General features: G+C 48.8%; 2 protein-coding genes across 4 annotated transcripts in view; both read left to right on the top strand.

Moving 5' to 3' along the window:
* The first annotated feature begins 32 nt into the window (after nt 1-32).
* LOC122397702 (major facilitator superfamily domain-containing protein 12-like) lies at nt 33-3,304 on the top strand. Of its 2 annotated transcripts, XM_043397049.1 has the most exons (8): nt 33-138; nt 640-763; nt 1,211-1,517; nt 1,589-1,871; nt 1,987-2,101; nt 2,171-2,539; nt 2,601-2,854; nt 2,944-3,304. In XM_043397049.1, exons 3-8 carry the CDS (start codon nt 1,331-1,333, stop codon nt 3,062-3,064), a joined length of 1,329 nt encoding a protein of 442 aa, XP_043252984.1. In that variant the 5' UTR covers nt 33-138; nt 640-763; nt 1,211-1,330; the 3' UTR covers nt 3,065-3,304. The 2 variants fall into 2 exon arrangements, with proteins under 2 accessions (XP_043252984.1, XP_043252985.1); XM_043397050.1 differs by lacking the exon at nt 33-138 and having other exon boundaries at nt 392-763.
* Nucleotides 3,305-4,184: 880 nt separating this feature from the next.
* The window catches only part of LOC122397701 (insulin-like receptor), a 45,884-nt gene continuing 28,746 nt past the window's right edge, over nt 4,185-21,322 (top strand). For both annotated transcript variants that reach the window (XM_043397048.1, XM_043397047.1), the window contains exon 1: nt 4,185-4,849. The gene's annotated coding sequence lies outside the window, so the exon portion shown is untranslated. The remainder of the gene's footprint in view (nt 4,850-21,322) is intronic.

The raw sequence follows: 21,322 nt of genomic DNA, 5'->3' as shown, positions 1-21,322 counted from the left end.
GAGGAGTTTGAAACTTCAGTCTGTCGGGTGCACGCGAAGCGGACAGCCGCGTGCTCCGCTCGCTCTATAGCACTCGAAATGCCCTGACACGCGAACGTTCGATCGTTTAATCACGTTGATTACTTCACGGAGTAACGAGTAAGTTTCTGCTCGAGAAGCTTGTTAGTCGGTCGTACGTTTACAACCGACACGGGACCGATCGATCGATAAGCGGAGGAAAAACGCCGGAAGAACGGCTAATCGCGGGATTGCAAATATGTATGCAAGTTGATACGATGAAAACGTACACGCGTTGAATTCGATACCTTGCGATAGACGCGGAGGGCGTTCTGTCGACGCGTAACGCTTACGTTTTCAATGAATCGCAGTCAATTCCTCGGTCACGCGCGAACCTAACGCACGACAGAGTACAAAGACCCGCTCTCGTTGCTTTTACTTTGTTAAATGGTTATTCGGACGAACAGCGTCAAGTATAATTTCATTTTATAATAGAGCTTCCACTCGTTGTTCGAGGTTTCTATCCGGATAAGAATTTCGCCCGCGATCGATCGATCGCGAGTCGTATCGAGGCTAATAAGATTTCGGTCCGCGGCGCATGTGCCCGCCGGTGCAAAGCCTTAAGCGGAAATCTATCTGCAGGTGAAAGGAAAGCTGCGCGCGGCGATTTCCTTTGATACATCGCCACCGCCGCGAATATCGTCCCGACGTGATTTTTGTTACGTGTAAATGTTCCCGATCACTGAACGGATCCATTAACTGCATGGTAAGCGATATTTTATGTAATTTAACGACCAGCCGCAACCTCTCGAGCCGACAGTTTCAATCGCTTTTAACGGATTCCGCGTCTTGGATTTTAAAATTAAAAAAAAAATTGTAAACACTCGTACGATAATATTCGAAAGAAATTCGCAACAAATAAGTGGTAAAAACTGGTTGCTTGATCTTTGGAATTTGGCCTTCTTTCGCCTGTTTTGAGTATGCCGTAAACATAGTTTATATGTCTTCGAAAAATAAAACAAAGTATGTCAAGAAATCTATAGACGATCCTCGAGTTTCCCGATCCGGTCACTTTGAAAGTCACGTAACGCATTTACGCGTCGATTACGTGACTTAAACTGCATTTTTTATCGATTAATTTTAAACGGTGACGAGACCCCGATGGTAATCCGATCCGAATCATCCCGTTTCACGCGGCTCGTTAATTTTCTAGAACGGAAAACCTCGAAGATGAAGAATTCCTCGCATAACCGTAACGGATTCACCTGAAACGCGGCTGCGGAGGGCTGCTTCGAGCACCGTCGAAGCAGTTTATAGGTTTTTTTTTACAAAAATGGAGAACGATGCTGAGCGATTGCCGCTGTTGGAGCAGAAAGTGGCCACCTCCACCAAGTTCGCGTACGCGTTGGGACACATTTTCAATGACCTCACGGCCGCCATGTGGTTCTCGTACACTCTCATCTATTTCCAGAGAGTCGCTTTGCTGAAACCGATCGCTGCCGGCGGTCTTTTGCTCCTAGGTAAACCGCCGATTCGCCAAAAACTTTGTTAACTATCCCCCAGACGGCTAGTAGCGGCTAAATTGTTTAAGGACAAATCGTGGACGCCCTCGCAACGCCGATCTTCGGAGTGCTGGTCGACCGTTACTGGAAGAAAAAAGTATGGCACACTATTGGCTCCGTTATGGTCACACTGACGTTCCCCGTGATCTTCGGCGGTTTCGTCGATCCATCGAACGGCGTGGTCGTGTTCGTCTACGTAGTCAGCATCGCGTTGTTTCAAACTGGTTGGGCGGCGGTGCAAATCTCCCATTTGTCCATGATCCCGGCGTTGACGAACTCCTTGTTGGCACGTGCAGACTTGACCGCCATACGGTAAACTAATCACAGCTACGCGACTCTTTGTAAAAAATCTCTGTTCCTTATGCGCCGTTAAAAATCTTCGACGCTTTTCAACAATCTCTTCTGATCTTTGTTTATCGTAAAACAGATATTCGGCCCAAGTTGGAGCAGCGGTAGTGGTGTTCGTCGTTACATGGATCGTCCTGCCCACGAAAGAAGAGGCTGTGGTTAGACTAGCTCAAGAGGACAGTTACAAATTTAGGGTAAGCGGTGGGACAAGAGGTCACGGGCACTGACTCGTAACGAGCTTAACGAACGTTTGTCCCTTTCAGAATATTGTGTCGACGTTGACGTTCATCGGGTTGTTGGCTACCATATTTTTCCATATCTTCTTGAAAGGGGATCTCTTGGAGAATCCCGAGCGGCACAAAGGGGACGCCGAGGAATCCAAGAGATTGCTCGGTAATCCTCAGAACAATCAAAGTTCCTGGGTCGGCACAACTATTTTACTGAGAGTGGCTATGCTATACGTGGCCAGTAGGCTGTTTATTACATTGGCCACCGTGTATTTGCCATTGTACATAGAAGAGACAGACATGGATGGAAAGGAGGCTCTGGCGACCGTTCCGTTGGTTTCGTATGTGTCCTCCTTTGTGGCAGCTTTAATGCTCAAGTACATAAACAAATCTTGCGGCACAAAGGTACGCGAATACACGCGAAAAGAGTTGTCGCGGACAAATCGACGATTCTTTGTGTTTTCAGGCATGTTATTTCATGGGTACGCTTATTGGCATACTGTCCGCGTTGGTCACGGAATTCGGTGGAAAGAGAGCATCGATCATTTACATCGTCGCGATTCTGATCGGAGCCGGAAGCTCGATCACGATGGTCACAGCGTTGAGCGTCACCGCGGAAATAATCGGTGCTCGAACGGAGCGTAGCGCCATCGTTTACTCCATCGTAACTTTTCTCGATAAGGTTGTCACAGGATTGGTCGTTATCGTTATCGAGAAGTGGTGAGAAAATAGACGCTACGTTTCGCAAACATCGTTAACGATCGATCTCGGATCGCCGACTATCCCGTTACGTTTTCTTTCCTTTTCAGGCGATGCACGCAACCGGAACTTTGCCCGAATTACAACAGAGACACTCTGTCGCTCGTCTGCGCCGTTTCTATGTCTTTGGGCCTCGTAGCACTGTTCTCCGTATCGCGATGCCTAACATAAAGACATTTCGAAGGATACATCCTCATCGACGAATCATATTCTTAATACTTTTATATCATATTCACGAAACCCGTAGTATAATATCGATTCCACAACTCGTTTTTATACTTGTTTACACGTACGTAGAAGTTGCAACGCCAAATGTAAAAATAAAACTTTTCCAACGAAACGGTGGCCGAACGGCAAGTAGAAACTTCTATATTCGAGAAAGTATCGATCACCTACGAGTCCGCGTAAAAGTAAAAACAAAAGAAAACTTTTGTTCGAAACATTTTCCCCCACGTAACAGTTTTCCTCGGGCATCAATCGACTATCGAAACAAGCGACATAAACAGACAGACGCAGATAAGGATTTGGGACACGGTCAGTGCCGTAGACAGAAATAGTTCACCCAGTGTCGATGTATCTACATATTTACGAAGAAATTAAGGACCTCGCTGTATCGTAAACGTTAGGTTAATTTAGGTGACTGATCTTGAAACGATTCAAATGTGCCGCGGCAATTGCGGTACCTCGACCGTAAGATAGTCGAGAGATCGATATTGCCGGCACGATCGAACGTTGGTAAGTTCGAGCAACAGATGTCGCTGTATGTACGTGGTGCCATCCACGGAATTTTCCGAAGAAACGGACCGACTAGTTGGCGGCGCAAAGGTACGATGACCTGCTCGATTTACGCGTTACGTGGCGAACCGTGGTTGCGTCGTAGAAGGCGTAAGACGAGATCCGTTGAATCGTACGCGACCATTATTATGCCTCGTCGGACGATATAGCCCGGCTATCGTGTGGACCCAAGCGATAGCGGCATCGGCGAGGCTCGCGAAAAGAGAAGGGATCGCAACCTCCGTGCTAGCCAGTCGCAGAAAGCAAAGCAATAGGGAGGCAGAGAAAAAGCGTCGAGAGGGAGACGGTGACACGTCGAAAGGGGGAGACTGGTGGATTGGGGGGATAGAGAGGGAACGTGTGGGATAGTTGGTGAGAGAGAGACGGGGTTAAAGTATACGGGGACGGAGGCGCCTTGGTGGAGCACGAGGCAACGAGAAACGGCGCACACATCGGCTCGTACGAACATGGCCCGGAAGGTGCGCGCAAGGCTACCGCGCAGAGTCTTGTTTTGCTTGCAGCGGGACGAGGGGACCACGGCGGCGGACGCACGTTCACGGGGCATGGCGTGGTGCGCGTTCTAGTAAACAAGTTGTGCGCGACTCGTGCGGGGAATCTGCGTCCCGGAGAGATCGTGATTTTTCTTCCGACTAGCGCGGTACAGCCCGCCCCGAGTGAATCATACCCGTACACGGGCGTGGATAGTTTAGTTTAGACTGCGCGTGCATCCGTGACGGCACGACAACGACGTGTCGTGGAATATTCAGTACGGTCGGAAGGACGAGAAGTTCATCGAGCTCTGGTGTAACTCTACCACGGCGGACCACCTCGTGTGTTCTCTGTCTGTTTGGCTGCCTGCTGCCTGCTGCCTGCCTGCCTGCCTGCCTGTCTGCCTGCCTGCCTGCCTGCCTGCCTGCCTGCCTGCCTGCCTGCCTGCCTGCCTGCCTGCCTGGCTCTCTCTATGTGTATCTATAGATGTGTTACGTACGTGTGTGTGATTATTACGTTACGGGTGTTTATATACGGGGAGCAAGTGTTTCGTGTTGTTGTTGTTGTTGTTGTTGTTGTTGTTGACAAAGTGTTGACCGATTCTCAGCGTCATCGATCGGCTCTCGATCGCATCCACCGCGTCACGACGTCTCGCAAGGAGCATCCGAAGGATTCTTCCTTGGCGTTAATTCGGTACGTCGATTTCTTCTATCTCCTTCGCGGACGCGTTCTTGCGCGCGCTTCTCGATCGTGTTCGTAGCGTGACGACGTATTTTCGGAGCACGAGCACCGCGGCACCCGCGACACCCGACCGACAAGATCGCGAAATCGGGAAACGCGTGCCCTCGATAGCTCTCTCGCGATCGAATTATTCTTCGCGACTCCGTTTCCCCCGACTTCTTCTCGTCGCTTTCGAAAATGCGCGCCAGAACGACCGACGAATTAAGCGTCCGCTTTTCGAACGTCTTTCAGTTCTCATTGATCGCGTTCTGTCAATCGGTCGCGATGTACACGCACGTTACTCTTGGACGCGTACTACGGATACGTCCGCTTTCGAAATAACGATCGGAGCTGGAAATGTATCTCGCGGCGTGTAAACGGACGATACGTAGAAAGACAAATATTCCGTACAATTTGGTTCATGTGCGTTACGTTATAAAATAGAAAGTGTTATTTTACCACCAAGTTACATCATACAATTACTCCGTTTCAAGGAATAACGTTGAAAGTAATAGATGCATCGGAGATAACGAAACAGCTAACCAATCGATCGCTAATCTGACGCAAATAGTGTATCTCGAACGAACGGCGATCGAAGTTGTTCGAACGTTCGATTCTTGACTGCGTAAGGTCCTCGTGCGGAGACCGTTATCGTACATGCTCCATTATTGTGGGAATTTCGTTAAATTATATGTAAGAAATTGCTGTCGTTTTTATAGTAAATCGGGGCTGGAGCCACCAACAAAAAAAATATAATTATGTCGAAATTACCACATGGAAATTGTTTCAAGTTGTATCGTTGTAAACAGTTGAGTTTCTTGCATAGCGATTGTACGCGACGACAAACATAATTAACATATAATCACCGGCTCGCAAACCAGGATATTTATATCGTGAGTCGCCAATAACTTCGATGCTATTGAAAATGCTATTCGAGAATGGAGTTACAGCTTGGGTCGCAATTTTCTGTTGATATTTTGGCAGTCTGTTGCACGAGTACAAGTACCACTAAAATGTCACGTAACGAAATGTCTATAAATACATTATTAAGAAATTGTAACAAATACGATAACGTTGTCTCTCTCGTTTCGATACAGGACCAAACGAGATACGTAATGTTTATGCCGAAGTGACATAAACGCGTAGATTAGGGTATGTTTACTGTTTTTGTAATAATGAGGAGAGACTGTACATTTGTACTATGAACTTAATTTCAGTATCGTTTTCTTTTGAATACGCATTAATTAATGATAAAATGAAAAATAAGCAAATTACGAAATATTATTGCCAGTGTGCCGATTCACGTTTACACCTTGGATTGATCGACGGTCCGATCGGTGCATTGCATCTTGGGATTATAGCGGTAGGCTTTAATGTCTACCCGAGGCTTTTGCGCAGCATACCTCTCTAATGCTTCATGGTCAGATTCAAGGAACCGACGCGTACCACCGCATGGTTTTCTGTTTGCGTCGTAACGAGGCATCGATGAGCCGCGGAGATCGGTGTTTACATTCTCCGATGAGTCTCATACCGGTAGCCTACTAACAAGAACATTTTTCCATCCGTTTCACGCTCGAAAATTGCACTAAAATAATGGTGGCCGATACTCGATCGTCGACATTCCTATCTGCGATACGCCATCGCGGGAGCAACGACCTTATCTAGACGGGCGCATTTCCGACCACCCGAAAGGGTCAAAGTATCAAGCGGAGAGAAATCTCTGTACTTAACAGCACGAATAAATGCAATTCGTCGTCGGAGAAAAAATTGAAACTTATGCTCTCGTAAGCCAATATAAACGGCGGTGCTGGTCGGTGTTTGAGGTTAGAAACGGTCGATCGTGGTGGACTCCCCTCGGTAAAAGGACCTCGAGATCGTCGGTAGGCAGAGCGGCGCAGCTATATCGCATTCCACGATATTTCTCTCTTTAGTCACTGACCTCGCGACTGCTCGGTCAACCTCGTTTCGTCGCCACTCTCGTCTCCTTGTTTACGCTCTCGAGCGGCTCCGTCCACCCGCTCGGACGCTTCCACGAAACTTTACGAAATATTTAGCAACGTTCCCTTCAGCAAATTAGTCGCCATAGAATTTTCAGAGACTATCCAACGACCACCAGTTACCCTTTAAGCATATTCCCTCGTTTCCCTCATTTTAGACTCTTTCGAAATGGACAAGAAGAAACTATATACCGGTGATCAACAAAGGACCCAAAGACAGCGGGGATCGTTGACCCAGGAATCGTAAACAAAGCAACCCTTTGAAAAAGTCAAAGTACATTGTCAGCAACCTTGTATTCCGATTGTAATCTGGGGTCAACGACCCGTAAATTTAGCGACTCTTTGGTCAAACGGTCTGTGCATCAAGGTGTTGCTCTACTGCTGGGCCTACTATTTCGGAGTCACCGTGTGTTCCGTGCTCACGATCGTAAGATGATTTCTATTCGGTAATTCCTAGCACGATCGGTTCCTCGAATCTCCTATCAGTCAACGACGTAAACGGCGATTCGAAGCTTCTGGTAGTTTCCTCGTTCGTCACTGCGAAAGCGCGTGACGTCAGACGCGAGTCGCGGCGTCGCAGGGACGCCTTCGGTAATATTCTCGTCCCGTGACACCGAAGTGGCAACGTTTTCCCGATCGAGTCTCACGTGGGATGACACGGCAGGCTGTCATCGACGTTATTTGCCGCTCACGACACCGCAAATAACTGTATTCTTATCGCGGACACGCGCGTTCGCCGAATCTAGCCTCGCCGCTAGATTAAACGTTTTCTGCCTGCGCATGCTCGCTCTCGGGGCTCTTTCGCGACAGTTTTTTTTTACGCCTTGACTGCGAAAAGCGATTTCCGAAACGAGAACAGGTTACCAAGATAACTTATTTCCCATTCGAACAGGATAAACTCTCTGGCACAACGGAGTTAGCATCTACGAAGAACGTATTAAAATTAATGTTCCTGACTGTAGTTGTCGATGCAGTATGCTAAATAGAATTCGAGGAAAACTTCGCGTTATGACTAAAACTAATTGCTTCATAGATCTAGAGCTATTCATAGATCTACCACCAGCCAGATTGACCCGTACCTCGTCGATCGGAATAATAAAAAGAGATTTAAGTAACGTCGTTCGTTCGTAGGAATCGTGGAGCGATCCAGGGGACAAACGATGGTATCGGATCAACGTTTAACAACGTCTGTATCCGGTTCGAGCATTTAAATTTCTTCTCCAAGTTTCGTTGATACTTTTGAAAGAGATACGAGAGGATAGCCACGGTTGACTTCCCTTCTTCGCTTTCTCTGCTGATATCACCGACGGATTTGTAACCGTACAATGACAGCGTGTCGCGACCGTAGCTACCGTCGATGACGTTCGTACTTCCGGTTCGCCAAAAGCTTCCCATGCCCGATAACGACAGAGTCTCGTCGCAATGTTTCGCTCTCGAACATTCAACATAATCTGTAACGTTGTCGTTCGATTCGAATAAATCTCCGTTTACTCGTTGAAACGTCGGAAGATTATCATCGGGTTAAATCATCGATATCTCCGATGAATTGTTGTTAAGTCATCCGTTCGATAATAAGCATAACAGATGATAAACAATTTCTTATCGATCAAAATGTTAATGTTATTTGTTTTATTTTGAGTCGTCTGCTATCGATAATTTAATAAAACGATGAATCTACGACGATAACTTTTATCGCGCGACACGCGTGTTTTGCTTTCGCAGTTCGCGATCGAAATTTCCTTCCAGACGTTTAAATTTGGACGCTGATATGGCGTGAGAGTTCGGCTGAGAATAATCGACGATTGACCGACCCCCGTGGCTTCTAATAGCAACGTACGATAAACAAATTACGGATCACGGTTGGTCCGACAAAGGTTAACAATAATATCGACGTTATCGTGAAATTTTACTGGTTCGCGTATCCTTAACCCTTTGCACTCCGAATTATATTTCAATTTTGTTACCAGCAGCTCCCAACGCCTTTAATTAAGTGTTTTATTTGAAATTAAAATATTTGTTTTATTTACACTGTTGTTGCATTTTGTAACTTTCAAGTGTACGGATATCTCTTTGGTTTCGACTTGAAAAAGCTCCTGAGATAAAAATTGATGTCGAATCACACTCGACGTAGGAGTGCAAAGGGTTAACACGTTGTATGTATATTCCGCGATCGCGAAGCAAACGGTGTTCGTCGACTGTCTATGGTTCGAATTACGACAACGAGAGCGGTGAGAAAGCCGCCAGTCGATTTGCATCGATTTCTCGTAACTCACGTTCACCACCGGCGCCCCACACTTTGCTAAAATTCCTCAACGATCTCCGCAGAGATTTCTATTCGCCGTTATTTTTATACGAAAATTCGTCCGGTGGTCGATGCGGACGCAAACCGTGTCTCGATTCGAGCGGAATCGTCGCGGAGAAGCCGCGGGCGAAAACGTCCTGCACGATGCACAGGCAAAATCGATCGTTCGATCGGCCTGTCTGTGCCTCGAGGTCTTACTTTCCACAGAGCGGATCGACTCTGGTTATTTAACCGATTCAGTGCATTTAGAATTTTGTCTCTGTTGTAGTCGTATCGCAGCCATCGACAATTTGCGGAACATGAAACGTCAACGAGTCACCCGATCGGACGAAACCGGTCGACATTTATCCGCATTTTTATCGACGCGTACCCTGTCATTTTGTAGGGAATGTTGTTCTCGCGTGTTGCTTTAATTCTAAATTAAAACCGATGGAGTCCGACAGCCTCCGGAGTTGACAAATATTATTCCATAATTAGTAACTGCATGGTTCTCGATACACGAGCACCTGTACACCTTTCAAGTATCTAATTGTTCGTACGTTGGCGCAACATTAATACCGCTAAGCTTCCGATTGTTCGAATAACGTTACAGTCTGCCAATTGGTAATCACCTGTGTCGTTCCGCCGATCGGAAGACTGAGCTTAAGCCTCGCGACCAAACGGTCTTACGTATCGATCAAAAGCTCGTTTCATCTATTTCGTTTGAACGTGATCGTGCTTGAAAAAGAAAAGCACTCGGTTATCCAAACGGATGCAATATCCACGGAGGAATATCGCATTCCCTTTTCGAACGGGGCTTGAAAAACTAATAAACGTGCGCGACTCGTTACACGCGTCACCCTTCGTCGAGAACGTTGAACGCGAACTGACCTAGGAATCGATTGATATTTTTCCGTAAAATTTTCCGTTTATGCATTTATGGGAAATTTTAATTTTCAAAAAACTACAGAATTATTATATCTAGGGGTTGAGACAACCCTCTACAAAGCTCCAATTTCATTAATTTTATTAATAAAAGTATGAATTTGCATGAAGATCCGCAGTCTGGTGATAAGTATAGCGCAGGAATCTGGGAAAGTAGGGGCCTCGCGTGGTTTTAGAAAATCAAGAGGACCCCGGTTTATAGAGTTGCCGTCAGCAAACTGCAGGAAAGAGAGGCGATGCGACTGGGTGGGGGAAGCAGGGAGGAGAGGAGCAGGTGGAGGAGGAAGGGAGGCCGTTTCTGGAATACTTGGTGTATGCGAACTGTGGCTATGTGTACGCGATGGTGGCTGTACCTTTTTCACCATCTATATTTCATTCGAGCGTATGTGTACACGCTCGCACGATGGGAAGGGACCGTGCATTCCGTGCGTGGAGTCACGTTGTCCCAAAAGCGGTCGCACGGTCTTGCAGAGCGCGCGTACCCAGAGGTTCACCGCTCTTTTTCACGCGCCATCCATCTTTCGAATTCGTATTTTTTATCGCAGGTTGTTCCGAACTTTACTTTTTCCACTTTCCCATTTTGATTAAACTCGAATGATTCTCGGAGAGCTTTTCGTCCCGATCTATTTCATTTATCCGAGTGTGCGCGCGCGTCCCACTCTCTGCAATTAAATTCCATCTCGGTTTTCGAAAATTCGTTAGAGGGTGGCAGCGTCTGCCTTTTCCTCGTGACGTCCGATCGACGTCGACGCTGACGACGACGGTTGTCTGCTGTTTCCGCGCGCAAGGGGCCTCGTGCTTGTTCGCGTATGTGCTCTTTCATATTCAGCCTTGACACATATGCGCGGCTCGGTTCGGCCGCGCGAGCACTACTGTTGCGTGTCAGATTTTTCAAGGGCGACGAATCGAGGGAGGAACGAACGGGCATCATTCCCTGACCGAGTGTTCCTCGTTTCTCCCTCGCAGACTCTTAAATCACGGATTCCTCGACACGGGGGATGTCTTGGATAGCTCGAACGTCGCTATCGACCTTCCAAATAAAATCGATCCTCTCCAACGGAAACGATGGTAAAACAGCGTGAGAAAAATGAAGCTCCGCGTGTCGCGCGTAATACGATCGGCTGACCCGTACCCAAGTGTCAGCAAGTCGACCAGGATAAACGGTGCTGGGTCTGGTTCGAACGAATACGTTAAATAGAAACGCGAGATATAGAAAAACCACCCACGTATACAGTCGACGGTACGTTTGAAGAATTTTGATTTGAAAAAAGCGCGTTACGTCACGCAACCCAATACGCGGAGAATGGTAGACTGAAATGTTTCGAAGAGGGGATGCTCGACGCAGTGTTTGTTTCATATCGCGGCTCGGTGTTACGCGAGGCAAACCGAGTCACCGTCGATCGTGTTCCAGATTATATCCCGAACGATACGCGATCTCGAGTTTGCTTTTGGTAGATCCGCGAGAAAAATCCGCTACGATCCCGGGTGAGAAAGATAAGGCTGGAGGGAACAATGGTATCGGGCGATCGATACATACCGAAATGGTCCAATTATCGTTACTCGATCGACGAGGAGAGGATCGCTGCCAAAGGCCGAAGACGTTTGGAAATCGATTCGTTTCTACTCGACGTGGATCCCGAGGAGACGTTTTCGTGCGCCTTGACACCGATCGCATGGAAACACACAATTTCCAATTGAACGTGGGTACCGTACTCGAGGGTCGTTTCTCGTATTCCCGTTCCTTTCTCCGTCCCACGTAGAAGATATTAATAACGGGAAGAAACGTCGAGTGATTGGTAATCGATAACAAAGTAGGCTAATATAGAGTCGCGAGGAGTGCATAATCATTGTCACGGTTATGGAACGAAATAAAAAGATCGAACCGAGTGTTTCCATGGAGGATCTAGGTCCCTGACCGCGGCACCCTTCCCGTTCGCTTTCGATTCGAGGAGACTACGCGACGCGAAGAAAAGCTGGATACTCGTGTGCCCGGTTGCCTTTCGAAGCGAGTATACACATACGCGTCTAGCGTCTCTATTTCACCCCGCCCAGTGCGTCGTTCGTTCGGCCAAATCGAGTGGACTCGCGTCAACTCGAGCGCACTCTACTGCGCAATTATAGACGACGGACACGGATAACACCGTGTCCGATTCTACTCTCGCTCTCGATGCGTTGGACGATCGCGAGGATATACGAAAAATGTCTGTGTAGGAAAAAAGGAACACCGATTGCCCTGTGCTCTTGACGAGACCCGGGTCTCGCCCCGTACGCCGTTGTTTTGCATTCACGGTACAATATTTATAACCCGTTGTAAGAACGAGTTTACCGCGGCGGTATAACTCGCTGTAAGAGCAGATTAACCGGGTTAACCGAGTCTACGCGTCGATCAACTGGTCTACGAAACCGTCGACTGAATCAGGTTCTGGCTAGGGTTAGAATCCCGGGTACCGATACGCGTTCAAATTTCCTCGATAGATTTCGCGTGCATGCAAACGAAGCGGAGGCATTCCTGCCCCTATGTAAGAGCCGATTTATCTTTGGATCCGCGAAAAAAAAGCAAATGGAGCGAAACACCGGTCGCCGTGTGTCGAAAAAGGAAAACTCCGGTCCCGGATCCCAGCGTCGCCGCTGGTACAAAGATCGATCCGAACCGGACCGGGATAACGAAGGTGGATCGTATCCAGCCGTATCCGACGACATCTAGAATCCTAGAATCGGCGGGAACCGAGAGCCAACGCGAGTTCCCTTTCGCGGCTCGGACGAAAACGAGATAGAGGGAACACGCGTGGAGATACGTCGTAATAAGAGCTCCGTGCTTTGCCTCGCCGCGACAAACGGACAACCTCTCACGGAGGAGGGGGAGTATCGAGAGGGAACAAGAAGAGACGAGAGGGGGAGGGCGAGGGGGGCGAGGGGGGCGAGGGGGGCGAGGCGGGGGCAAGAAAGAAGCAGAACAAAGCGAAGGAAGGAGTGAAGAGAAAAAAGCACACCGACAATAGTCCAACGGCCATGGGCAAAGCGACCAAAACGAATCTCTTGCTAGTATATAGCAACCACATTCCACCGCCGCCTCACGCCATATTTGAATCTTTCTCACTGCCCCCTCCTTTGCAATCTCCTTCTCTTTCGTCCCGTTGCCTGATCGTTCCGGCCGAGTTTACCCGCGTTCGTCTCTTTTACTCATCTCCCACTTCTCAGTTCGGTTGGCTGCCGGCTTTCTGTTTCCTTCTTCTTCTTCTTCTTCTTTCCTCTTTTGTTGTTTCTCATTACCCCTTCGTTTCGTTTGCCTTCTCGCTCCGTTATCTCCGCGACGAAAGAGAACCAACAGAGGGAAAAACCAACGCGTCCCGTGGCCTGCCGGTGCCCTTTGGATCTGGATAAACACTTGCGCGAGTCAATGCCCTACCTGCCTCATCCTAGGCGTTGCTTATACACTCGCGCGGAGGGTGCACGGGCGTATCCAATACCGGGTCCCTCCAACCCCTGTATGGACCATGGGGTTGCAGGAAATTACCCGTTGGTTCAAGGTCCTGTTCGAAAGGAACGCGCGTAACGATAAAAGGATAGATTCACCTTGGCGTCGAAATGTCAAGTTCAACGCGGCATTTTATTAACGTCCCCATCGTACGTTCTTTACGATTGTTTCGAACAGAGGGGGAGGAAGGTCTTTTCCAATCGTTCCCTTTTCGTTTGGCCGTTAAAGTTGAATCAATCGGGATCGATTCGGTCTCGTTCCGCGAGCGTCATCGTCGCCGCCGCTATCTTTCGCGTTATATCATCGATCGGTCGCGTAAAACGCGCGTAACAAGATTAATCGGTCGTAACGTGACGTACACCGACGTAAATTATCCGGCTCGCGGTTAACGTTCGCAAAATAGTATTATCGCGTATCGTGACCGATCGTTTCCGAAAGCACGTCGCGGAGGGTCTCCGTTTTCCCACGGTGCACCGGACCCTGGCGGGCGAGAGAGCGCGCGCGCGCGCGCGCCCATGGAATTCCAGGTCGAGACGAACCAGGAACTACGCCGCGCTGTGGTATTATTTCGCCGAGATGACGGTGCAGATAGAAGGAATGCGAAGCCACGATTACCCGCTCGTTCAATTATTTATTAATCCTTTATATTATATAGTTTTAATTACCCGGACCCAACGACGCGACGTAAATGGCTATTCCGTGCGGGAAATTTGCTAGGATCGCGTCGATGGAGCCGTTGCAGGGCGAAAAATTGAACGTCAACCTAGAAACGGGTCGGGAGAAAGGAGGACGCTCGTAGCGAGGATCTAAAAAGCGTCTCCTACGCGGCGAGAGTTGCCCGCAGGCATGCCTCGTGACCAGCGATGGGGTCGAACCCACATGGAAAATTACTTCTACCATATAATAACCATTGCAAGAACATGTTAAACGAGGGGAATAAGAGTTTGATTTTCTTAGGTAGAAAAAGTTGACGAGAAATTATTCGACCCCCCTCTCCCCCCGCCCATATTTGTAACGTCCAAAGCGTTATTATCGGGTATTGGAATGCTTTGGCTAGCTCCTGTACGTATTGAAATAAAGAACGTAACCGGGTCTGGCAGTTCCCCCTAATCAGCGAGGCAAAACACCGAAGGCGCGAAAGGAGGAAGTAACGAGACTCAGCGAAGGACGGAGCGTACGTCGGCCGGTCGTCAGGACGTGTTCAAGGAAACACCTACGGTTACTTGTACGCGCGGCCAGTAATGTGTACGGTAGTAGAAGTAACGGCGGAACTGTTGCGGGGGTGGCTCCGAGACAGGGGGGTTCCAGATGGTAGGCTGCTGGCGGAGGAGTGGCGATATAGGTGAGCGTAGTCGTGTCGGCGGTTCCTGACGGTGGGGATAGACGCGGGGGTGGGTGGCATTGAAGGGCGGGGCCCATCCTTTCCTTACTGCGCACTTTCTTACCCCTCCGCTGGTTCGCATTCAACCCTCGGCACAGTCGGCGTCCGCGGGCACAGTTCGCTCGTTGGAAAAGGCGGCGGCGCGTGCTGCTTTCCTTTCTGTTTCTTCTTCTGGTGTACACGCGTTTTATTTCTTCCTTCGTCGTCTCCAGTTGCCGGCGTTTCGGTTTGGTGCGTGCGCGTGTGTCGTGTGCGTGTGCCCAGTGCACGCGTTCCCAGCGCTACCAGAAAACCCGGCGTCGGACTTACGGCCACCAACCGCCGCAAGGACGTCCGTCGCGTCGCATCACGGATATCCGGACACTGACCTTTTGCGTGCCCGACACAGCTTCGCCGGACGTCTTCGCGCGTACGTATACGCGGACCGATTATTTCTACCAATTCCACTCCCCCGTTTCACCTTTATTGTCGAGAACGATTCGTCTTTGGAAAAACCACGTTTCGAAGGAACGCGGCGTGGCAGTGTTGTGGCCGCGTGGAGCACCAGCGACCAACGGGGCCTCGTCTCGAGTCTAGTTTCCTCGTTTCCGCGTACAAACTCTCCGAAAACTTTCTTCGCGAACTACGTTTGCCAGTCGTAAACCGTGGACGGTTATCGGGGAATCGTCGTGCTCGGAAATCGACGACCGACCGCGGAATGTTGGATATCTGTTGCGGGGATCGAACGTTCTGGACACGTTGCGATTCGAACGAAACATTTTCGAAATAGCGGTACGATCAATAGGGTTGATGGATGCATTTATTAATGCGCATTGTTCGGAGGGCGTGCGTAGCTAGGCTGGGGGAAGAGGAAGCTCCTGTTCCGCGGACGTGTCGAAAGTCACGAACCAGCCTCGAGGGTTGACGATGGGACGAGAGAGAACGGTAGGACGGGGAAAACGGGATCGAGTCGGGGGTTCGGGAGGAGAATGTTGCTGACAAGCAAGGGCGAGGGTGAAGGGGGTCAATGCACGCGCGACATGGAATCGCTCCGTACTTCGAGACTCGAACTCGAACCGAGAATTGGACCGAGGAGGCGGTGGTAAACCGCTACGATTCGCTACGCGATCTACGCTGCGTCTTCGTCACGCGGTATGCAACGACTCACCGTCCAGATAATTGGATAGTAATCGTTCTCCTCGACCTCTGGTTTTTCCCTCGACACCGACCGCGCGCCATTCACGCCTCCCTCTTCGTGTTTTTTCAAGAAAATATAGTCGCCACGATTGCGTAATTAACGCTAGATTTACGGAGCTCGTTCGTTTCACGGGTTTCAATACTCAAAGTCACGGAACTCACGAATATTAAAAAAATTTAAAAATTGATACCGTATCGACACAACGATGCGAGTACGCGTTCCAATTAAAAGAAAAGCCACGTTTAAACGTAATGCTGCCGTCGTGGTCGTTGTTCCTCCTACCGGAAGACCGCGTCAATTGTGCGGTACGAATTCAGTTCGCACGCTTTACAAACTTTACGCGAACTCGCCGGTTCTACGAGGGCGGGTCGGAAAGTTTACCGAATCGCTACTCATACTATACCTTATTTGTTACCGTTTCTGCATTGTTGTATCAACGGCCCTTTTGTACACATTTACTGCAAGTTTTGCAACAATTTATCCGGGAGTCCCGTTTCTATTAATTTTTATATTATCCGATACGTCCACCGTCCGAAAAGGGTTAATACCTGAAGACGACAAAAGAAATTCGAATAAATACCGAAATTGCACTTCGTCCTTTGTTGCATCTCAGCATCTTTCCTACGGATCCGAAGAATTTCTTTTTCTAAGAAGAAGATTCCAGTACCGTCCCTCGAACTAAACACAACTAGATCGAGCGCAAAACTGGCTGTAATTTCGGAACAATGACACATGTTTATCCTGAATGCTTTCTGTTGCCTTTGACGGTCTCGAATCCACCCTGAAAGCGGTTACAATTCATTAACCCTTAAAGCCCATATGTCTGGTCGCGTTAACCACGCACGTCAGCAGTGTTTATTATGCTTAGCCGTTGAAATGGCCAGCAGAAGCCGTACCGCTTTCATAATATCTATTCGACCCATTTTCTTTAGAAATACTTACATCTATGTAAATCGAAATAACAGTAATTATCCCAGTGTTTATAAAACTGGTGGCGCTTCCCCAATCTTTTTTTAAACAACCCAAGGTACACCAGGAGGATTTAGTAGTGTGTTGACTGCATTTAAAGGTATCACTGTGTATTAAAGGACTGGTCGTCGAGCAGCCATCGGGGATCGAAGATAGCCAGAAACGCGCAGATGCTTCCGTTCGTGTATGCGGAACGACAATTCCAATTATCCGTACGCGTGCCTGTGTCGTGCCGGTATGCATACTGGGTTGGGTAATACCCTTTGCGATCTCGCATGCCTCGAAACAGATTTTCCGTATGCCCGTTCACCGACGCGTTTCGAACCCCCGATAATTTTCCATTAATCTCATAAACAAATTGTCCCCGGGTTCGGGGCACGTTCGGTATTGCTCCCCCGAATACGACAATCGGCTCATTATTCCCAGTGTCTTCGTAATTAGTTTTCTATTGTTGTCGTACACCACCCCACGCCGACGCTTCTTCCCACGAATCACCACCACTGCAATTTCCTCTGCCATTTTTCCCACCCTCGCCTGCCCCTCGTGCCATCCTAATTGCAGGTTTTTGTGTCGTCGACTTCTCCCGGTTCGAACATCGATTTAGTTCTTCTGTTGCGTGTACCGATCGACAAAATTACGGAATAAATGGCGGAATTAGACACGGACGGATGAAACACGCGTATTCCCACCGCGTTCTTTGAATTATCGTTCTACCGATTGCGATCGTAGATCGTAGATTAACGTGGTTCCTTTTTCATCGTGTACGACTAACAAGTAGAATGTAAACGCGGCTCTGCGGGTGGAATACTTGCGAGGGAGTACATTTACTATTTGGGTTAGTGAAAAATTCAGCGGAGAAAAGTTCCATGTGCCATGTTGGTGAATACGAGACGTCGCGTTTAAAACGCGCGTGTATTGTTGTCGGTGGATTTTAAGAACGTTCGCGTACCTACGTCGATACAATAACACGATATGGTCGATACCAGCGTGTTACATAACCGCGACGTTACGATTCCTCGATCGTTTCGCTATTGACGCGAACACGCGGCAAATTTCGAAACGGGGAATTCTTTTCGCGCTCAGTCATAGTAATCTCGATGTAAGCTAGCCGGCGCTATCGAATTCGCGTACGTGTTCCCCGAGCTGGTGTTGCGTGACTTTGCATCGGCCGTGCGACGACTTTATTTGGAATACGTTTTCGTCGAAGAAAACGTTCTTCTAGCAGGAAATCTTGTCGTTCGAGAGTTAAAAAGTTGCTCGTTAATCCTTCCGAGTCACGAACCCCTTTCGTTGCCTCGCATTCCAAAAATATTTCCTCGCTTTAACACGAACGACAAACGTTTCAATTGCGGGACAAATGACGTTTCAGCGGTGGAAATAGCAACGTTTTTTTTTTACTTAAAAGGTCGTTTAGTCGGGTCCGCGAGAGCGTGAGAGACCGTCGCGCTAACGTCGCGCACGGTAATCGCATTTAGAGCATCCGCGTTGGCTAGGCATGTGGCAATGTTTTGGTCGGCATCGATCGACCACCTCTTACACTGCGGCGTAGTATCATACTTCCTTGCTTCTCCCGCCCGCTCTTCTCCCACCACCCGCATAATCCACCCACGCCCTGGTTCACTCAACCACCCTTACGCGCCAGTGGCTCTCGATGGAGTCCTTTCGGCTCCGTCCGCGAACAACAGAGAAACTCGTTCCATTGTCCTTGGACAATTTCTCATCGCTGCGTTGTAAATAGGAAATCGACTCGACTGGCCCCCCCTCCCCCGAATTTCTCCTGTTGCGTGAAATCGAGAAACGACGCCAACGTCCACCTGTCCGTGGACGCTCGATTATCAACGGAGAGTACCGCGAAACTATCAGGTCATTCCGCGAGTAATGTCGTTTCTTATCTTTCTTACATAAACAAACGTATCGTGTTTGCATCGAAACTGTTCGTAAATCCTTTAGTCGTGCTTGGCCCAGTTTCAACTTCGTCGTTCGACGTTGCTCTTTCCTCTACGATTAGCTCTATAACGTACGAATATCGAACCGGTACCCGCACGAGAATTATTATACTCTTGTAATAATATTATCGATCAACGAGTAACCGTATGTTCTATTCCGTAATGTACATAGGCGAGTATTATTCGCGGAACGACCTCCAATCTCGACCACGGTCTCCGAATCATCGTTGCCCGGGGTTCCTGTGTTCCTAGAGCCGGTTTTTCGGTCGTGGCTGTCGCCGTAGCCCGCGGAGGATCGCGCTGCCCGAGAAACGACGTTTGAATTCTTCCCGCGACGGAGCACTGCTGTTGACCGGGGCCGAAGGCTGCCGAAAGTTTACGAACTTGCTCGACCGCCGCCGACCGAGTTCGAGTCGCCGACTTCACACGGTTTCAGTGGTTCTCACGCGGCTGCTGTGTCGCGAACGAAACTTTTGGTCGCGGTATGGACAGGGTTCATTGAACGAGGGAGCCACGCCGCGCCGAGGACACGATCGTTTCACGGTTTACGTTCGACGCACAGTGATTTAGAACGTCATTTTTCAACTTTAGTACTCCCCGATCCGACAGACCGTACGCCCTTACTCGAGCTTGCTAACTTTCGATTTTGTATCAACTCTGTATGTTTTTAAAACGAAATTGTTATCGTTACCGTATTATGCTTGGCCCAACGTTTTCCCACCTTCCTTGTTCCTTTCGCGGTCCTCGAAACAGATGAAAGTCCTGGAAAAGGACAATTTTAATTTTTAAAAATGGTTCCACAACATTGCTTCGAAGTAGCTAGAATTCTTAGATCGCAAAGGGTTGAAATAAAGTTCTGAGCCATCCAGCGAGTCTCGACTGCTCGTAGCGCGAGTGCTCGGGGTCTTTTTGTCTGTGAAACATCTGGGAATTTCGAAACATTGCGCGGCCAGCCGCGTTGCGACTCCTAGCAGGTCGTGACGGTATCGCAAATCACTCGACCTCGTTACGGTTTTCCCTGCAGAAACATCATGTCGGGGGTATCGATCCTTTGACGGGCTACCTAGCGGTCGATGGTTTTTTTGTTTCGACCAGTTCGTAGTTCGTGGGTCTTGGATACTCCGAAAATAGCGACTTCAGCTTCGAGCAGAATGTCGCTATTTTGTAAAATAATTAGTTGGTTGTTCTTAAACGACGCCTTCGATCGAGCTTTGTTTTCCAGAGGACGTGGGTGCAGGGGGGCGTCGAGGAAGGCAGCGAAACATTACGACGCCGTGGGTTTATTTTCGTTCTTTCGTTTCTTAGTCCGCTACGACACCCGAAAATTTAAGTTTCACCACCTTTTTTAGCTTTTTACCCCCCTTCCCCCTCACTGTGGCCCGTCGAGATCTCGTACAGCGCGCATATCCTTGACACGAGTATCTGCGCGCGTAATTTTATTTGTACAATAAACCAGGCAATGGTTGTATTTGTCGCCACTCGAGACTAGCATTATATCTCATTACGTTGGTCTTTATCGCCCGCGGCACTCTAGCTTTCAAAACAAGCGGGGCCGTAACGAGACGCAGTAAAAGAGGAAACACGGAAAGAACGACGTAATCGTGTCGCCATCGTCGCCGAGTCGGCCGAGCTTTCCCGGAAACGACGATAACGAGGGGACGATTCTCGAACTCGATACAATTCCGATACACTTGTTTGCCCAGTCGCGATATCGACACGAAACGATTTTTCCAAATTGTACGCGTATTTCTGCCAAATTTCGCCGGTCATCCACGGCTATAATTTCGGTTAGGATCGTAATCGTGTACAGACTTGTGCTGGTAAGGTAATAACTGGACGTTTCGAAGCTAAGCGAAAGAATCGTTGGCGGACGTCGAATGTGTTGCGCATTGGTCTCGTGGGAACGCGGCATAACACGACGAGCTTGCGCGAAACGTTTCTCTCCCGGTTCCATCGGTCGGCTCGAACGACGAATTCTGGTTTGACCTAGAAACCGAACGGGATAAAAAAGTTGCTTTTGCCGTACGCGTGCACCGCCCTACGTAAATTTATTCCAAGAAGAGGAGCAAGAAAGAGAGGTTGCGAGGCGGATCTCGATCGCGGATCGGACAGTCTCCTCGCGTTCGAGTTTACATTCCCCGGCGAAACCGTGGAACGACCGCGATGTGGAGCGAAAAATACACACGAAGGGAGAAAGCGAGAGACCGCGCGGGTTCGACGAGCGAGGCGAATATGTAGTAGGACGAGAAGAATCATTTCGTAGGATGCGTTCGAA

The sequence above is a fragment of the Colletes gigas genome, unplaced genomic scaffold (assembly GCF_013123115.1).
Source record: "Colletes gigas isolate AHSC1104 unplaced genomic scaffold, ASM1312311v1 Colletes_gigas_Sc00010, whole genome shotgun sequence".
In the NCBI taxonomy this organism is placed as follows: domain Eukaryota; kingdom Metazoa; phylum Arthropoda; class Insecta; order Hymenoptera; family Colletidae; genus Colletes; species Colletes gigas.
Note: the sequence above shows the minus strand (reverse complement) of the source record. Positions and strands in the feature narration are given on the sequence as shown.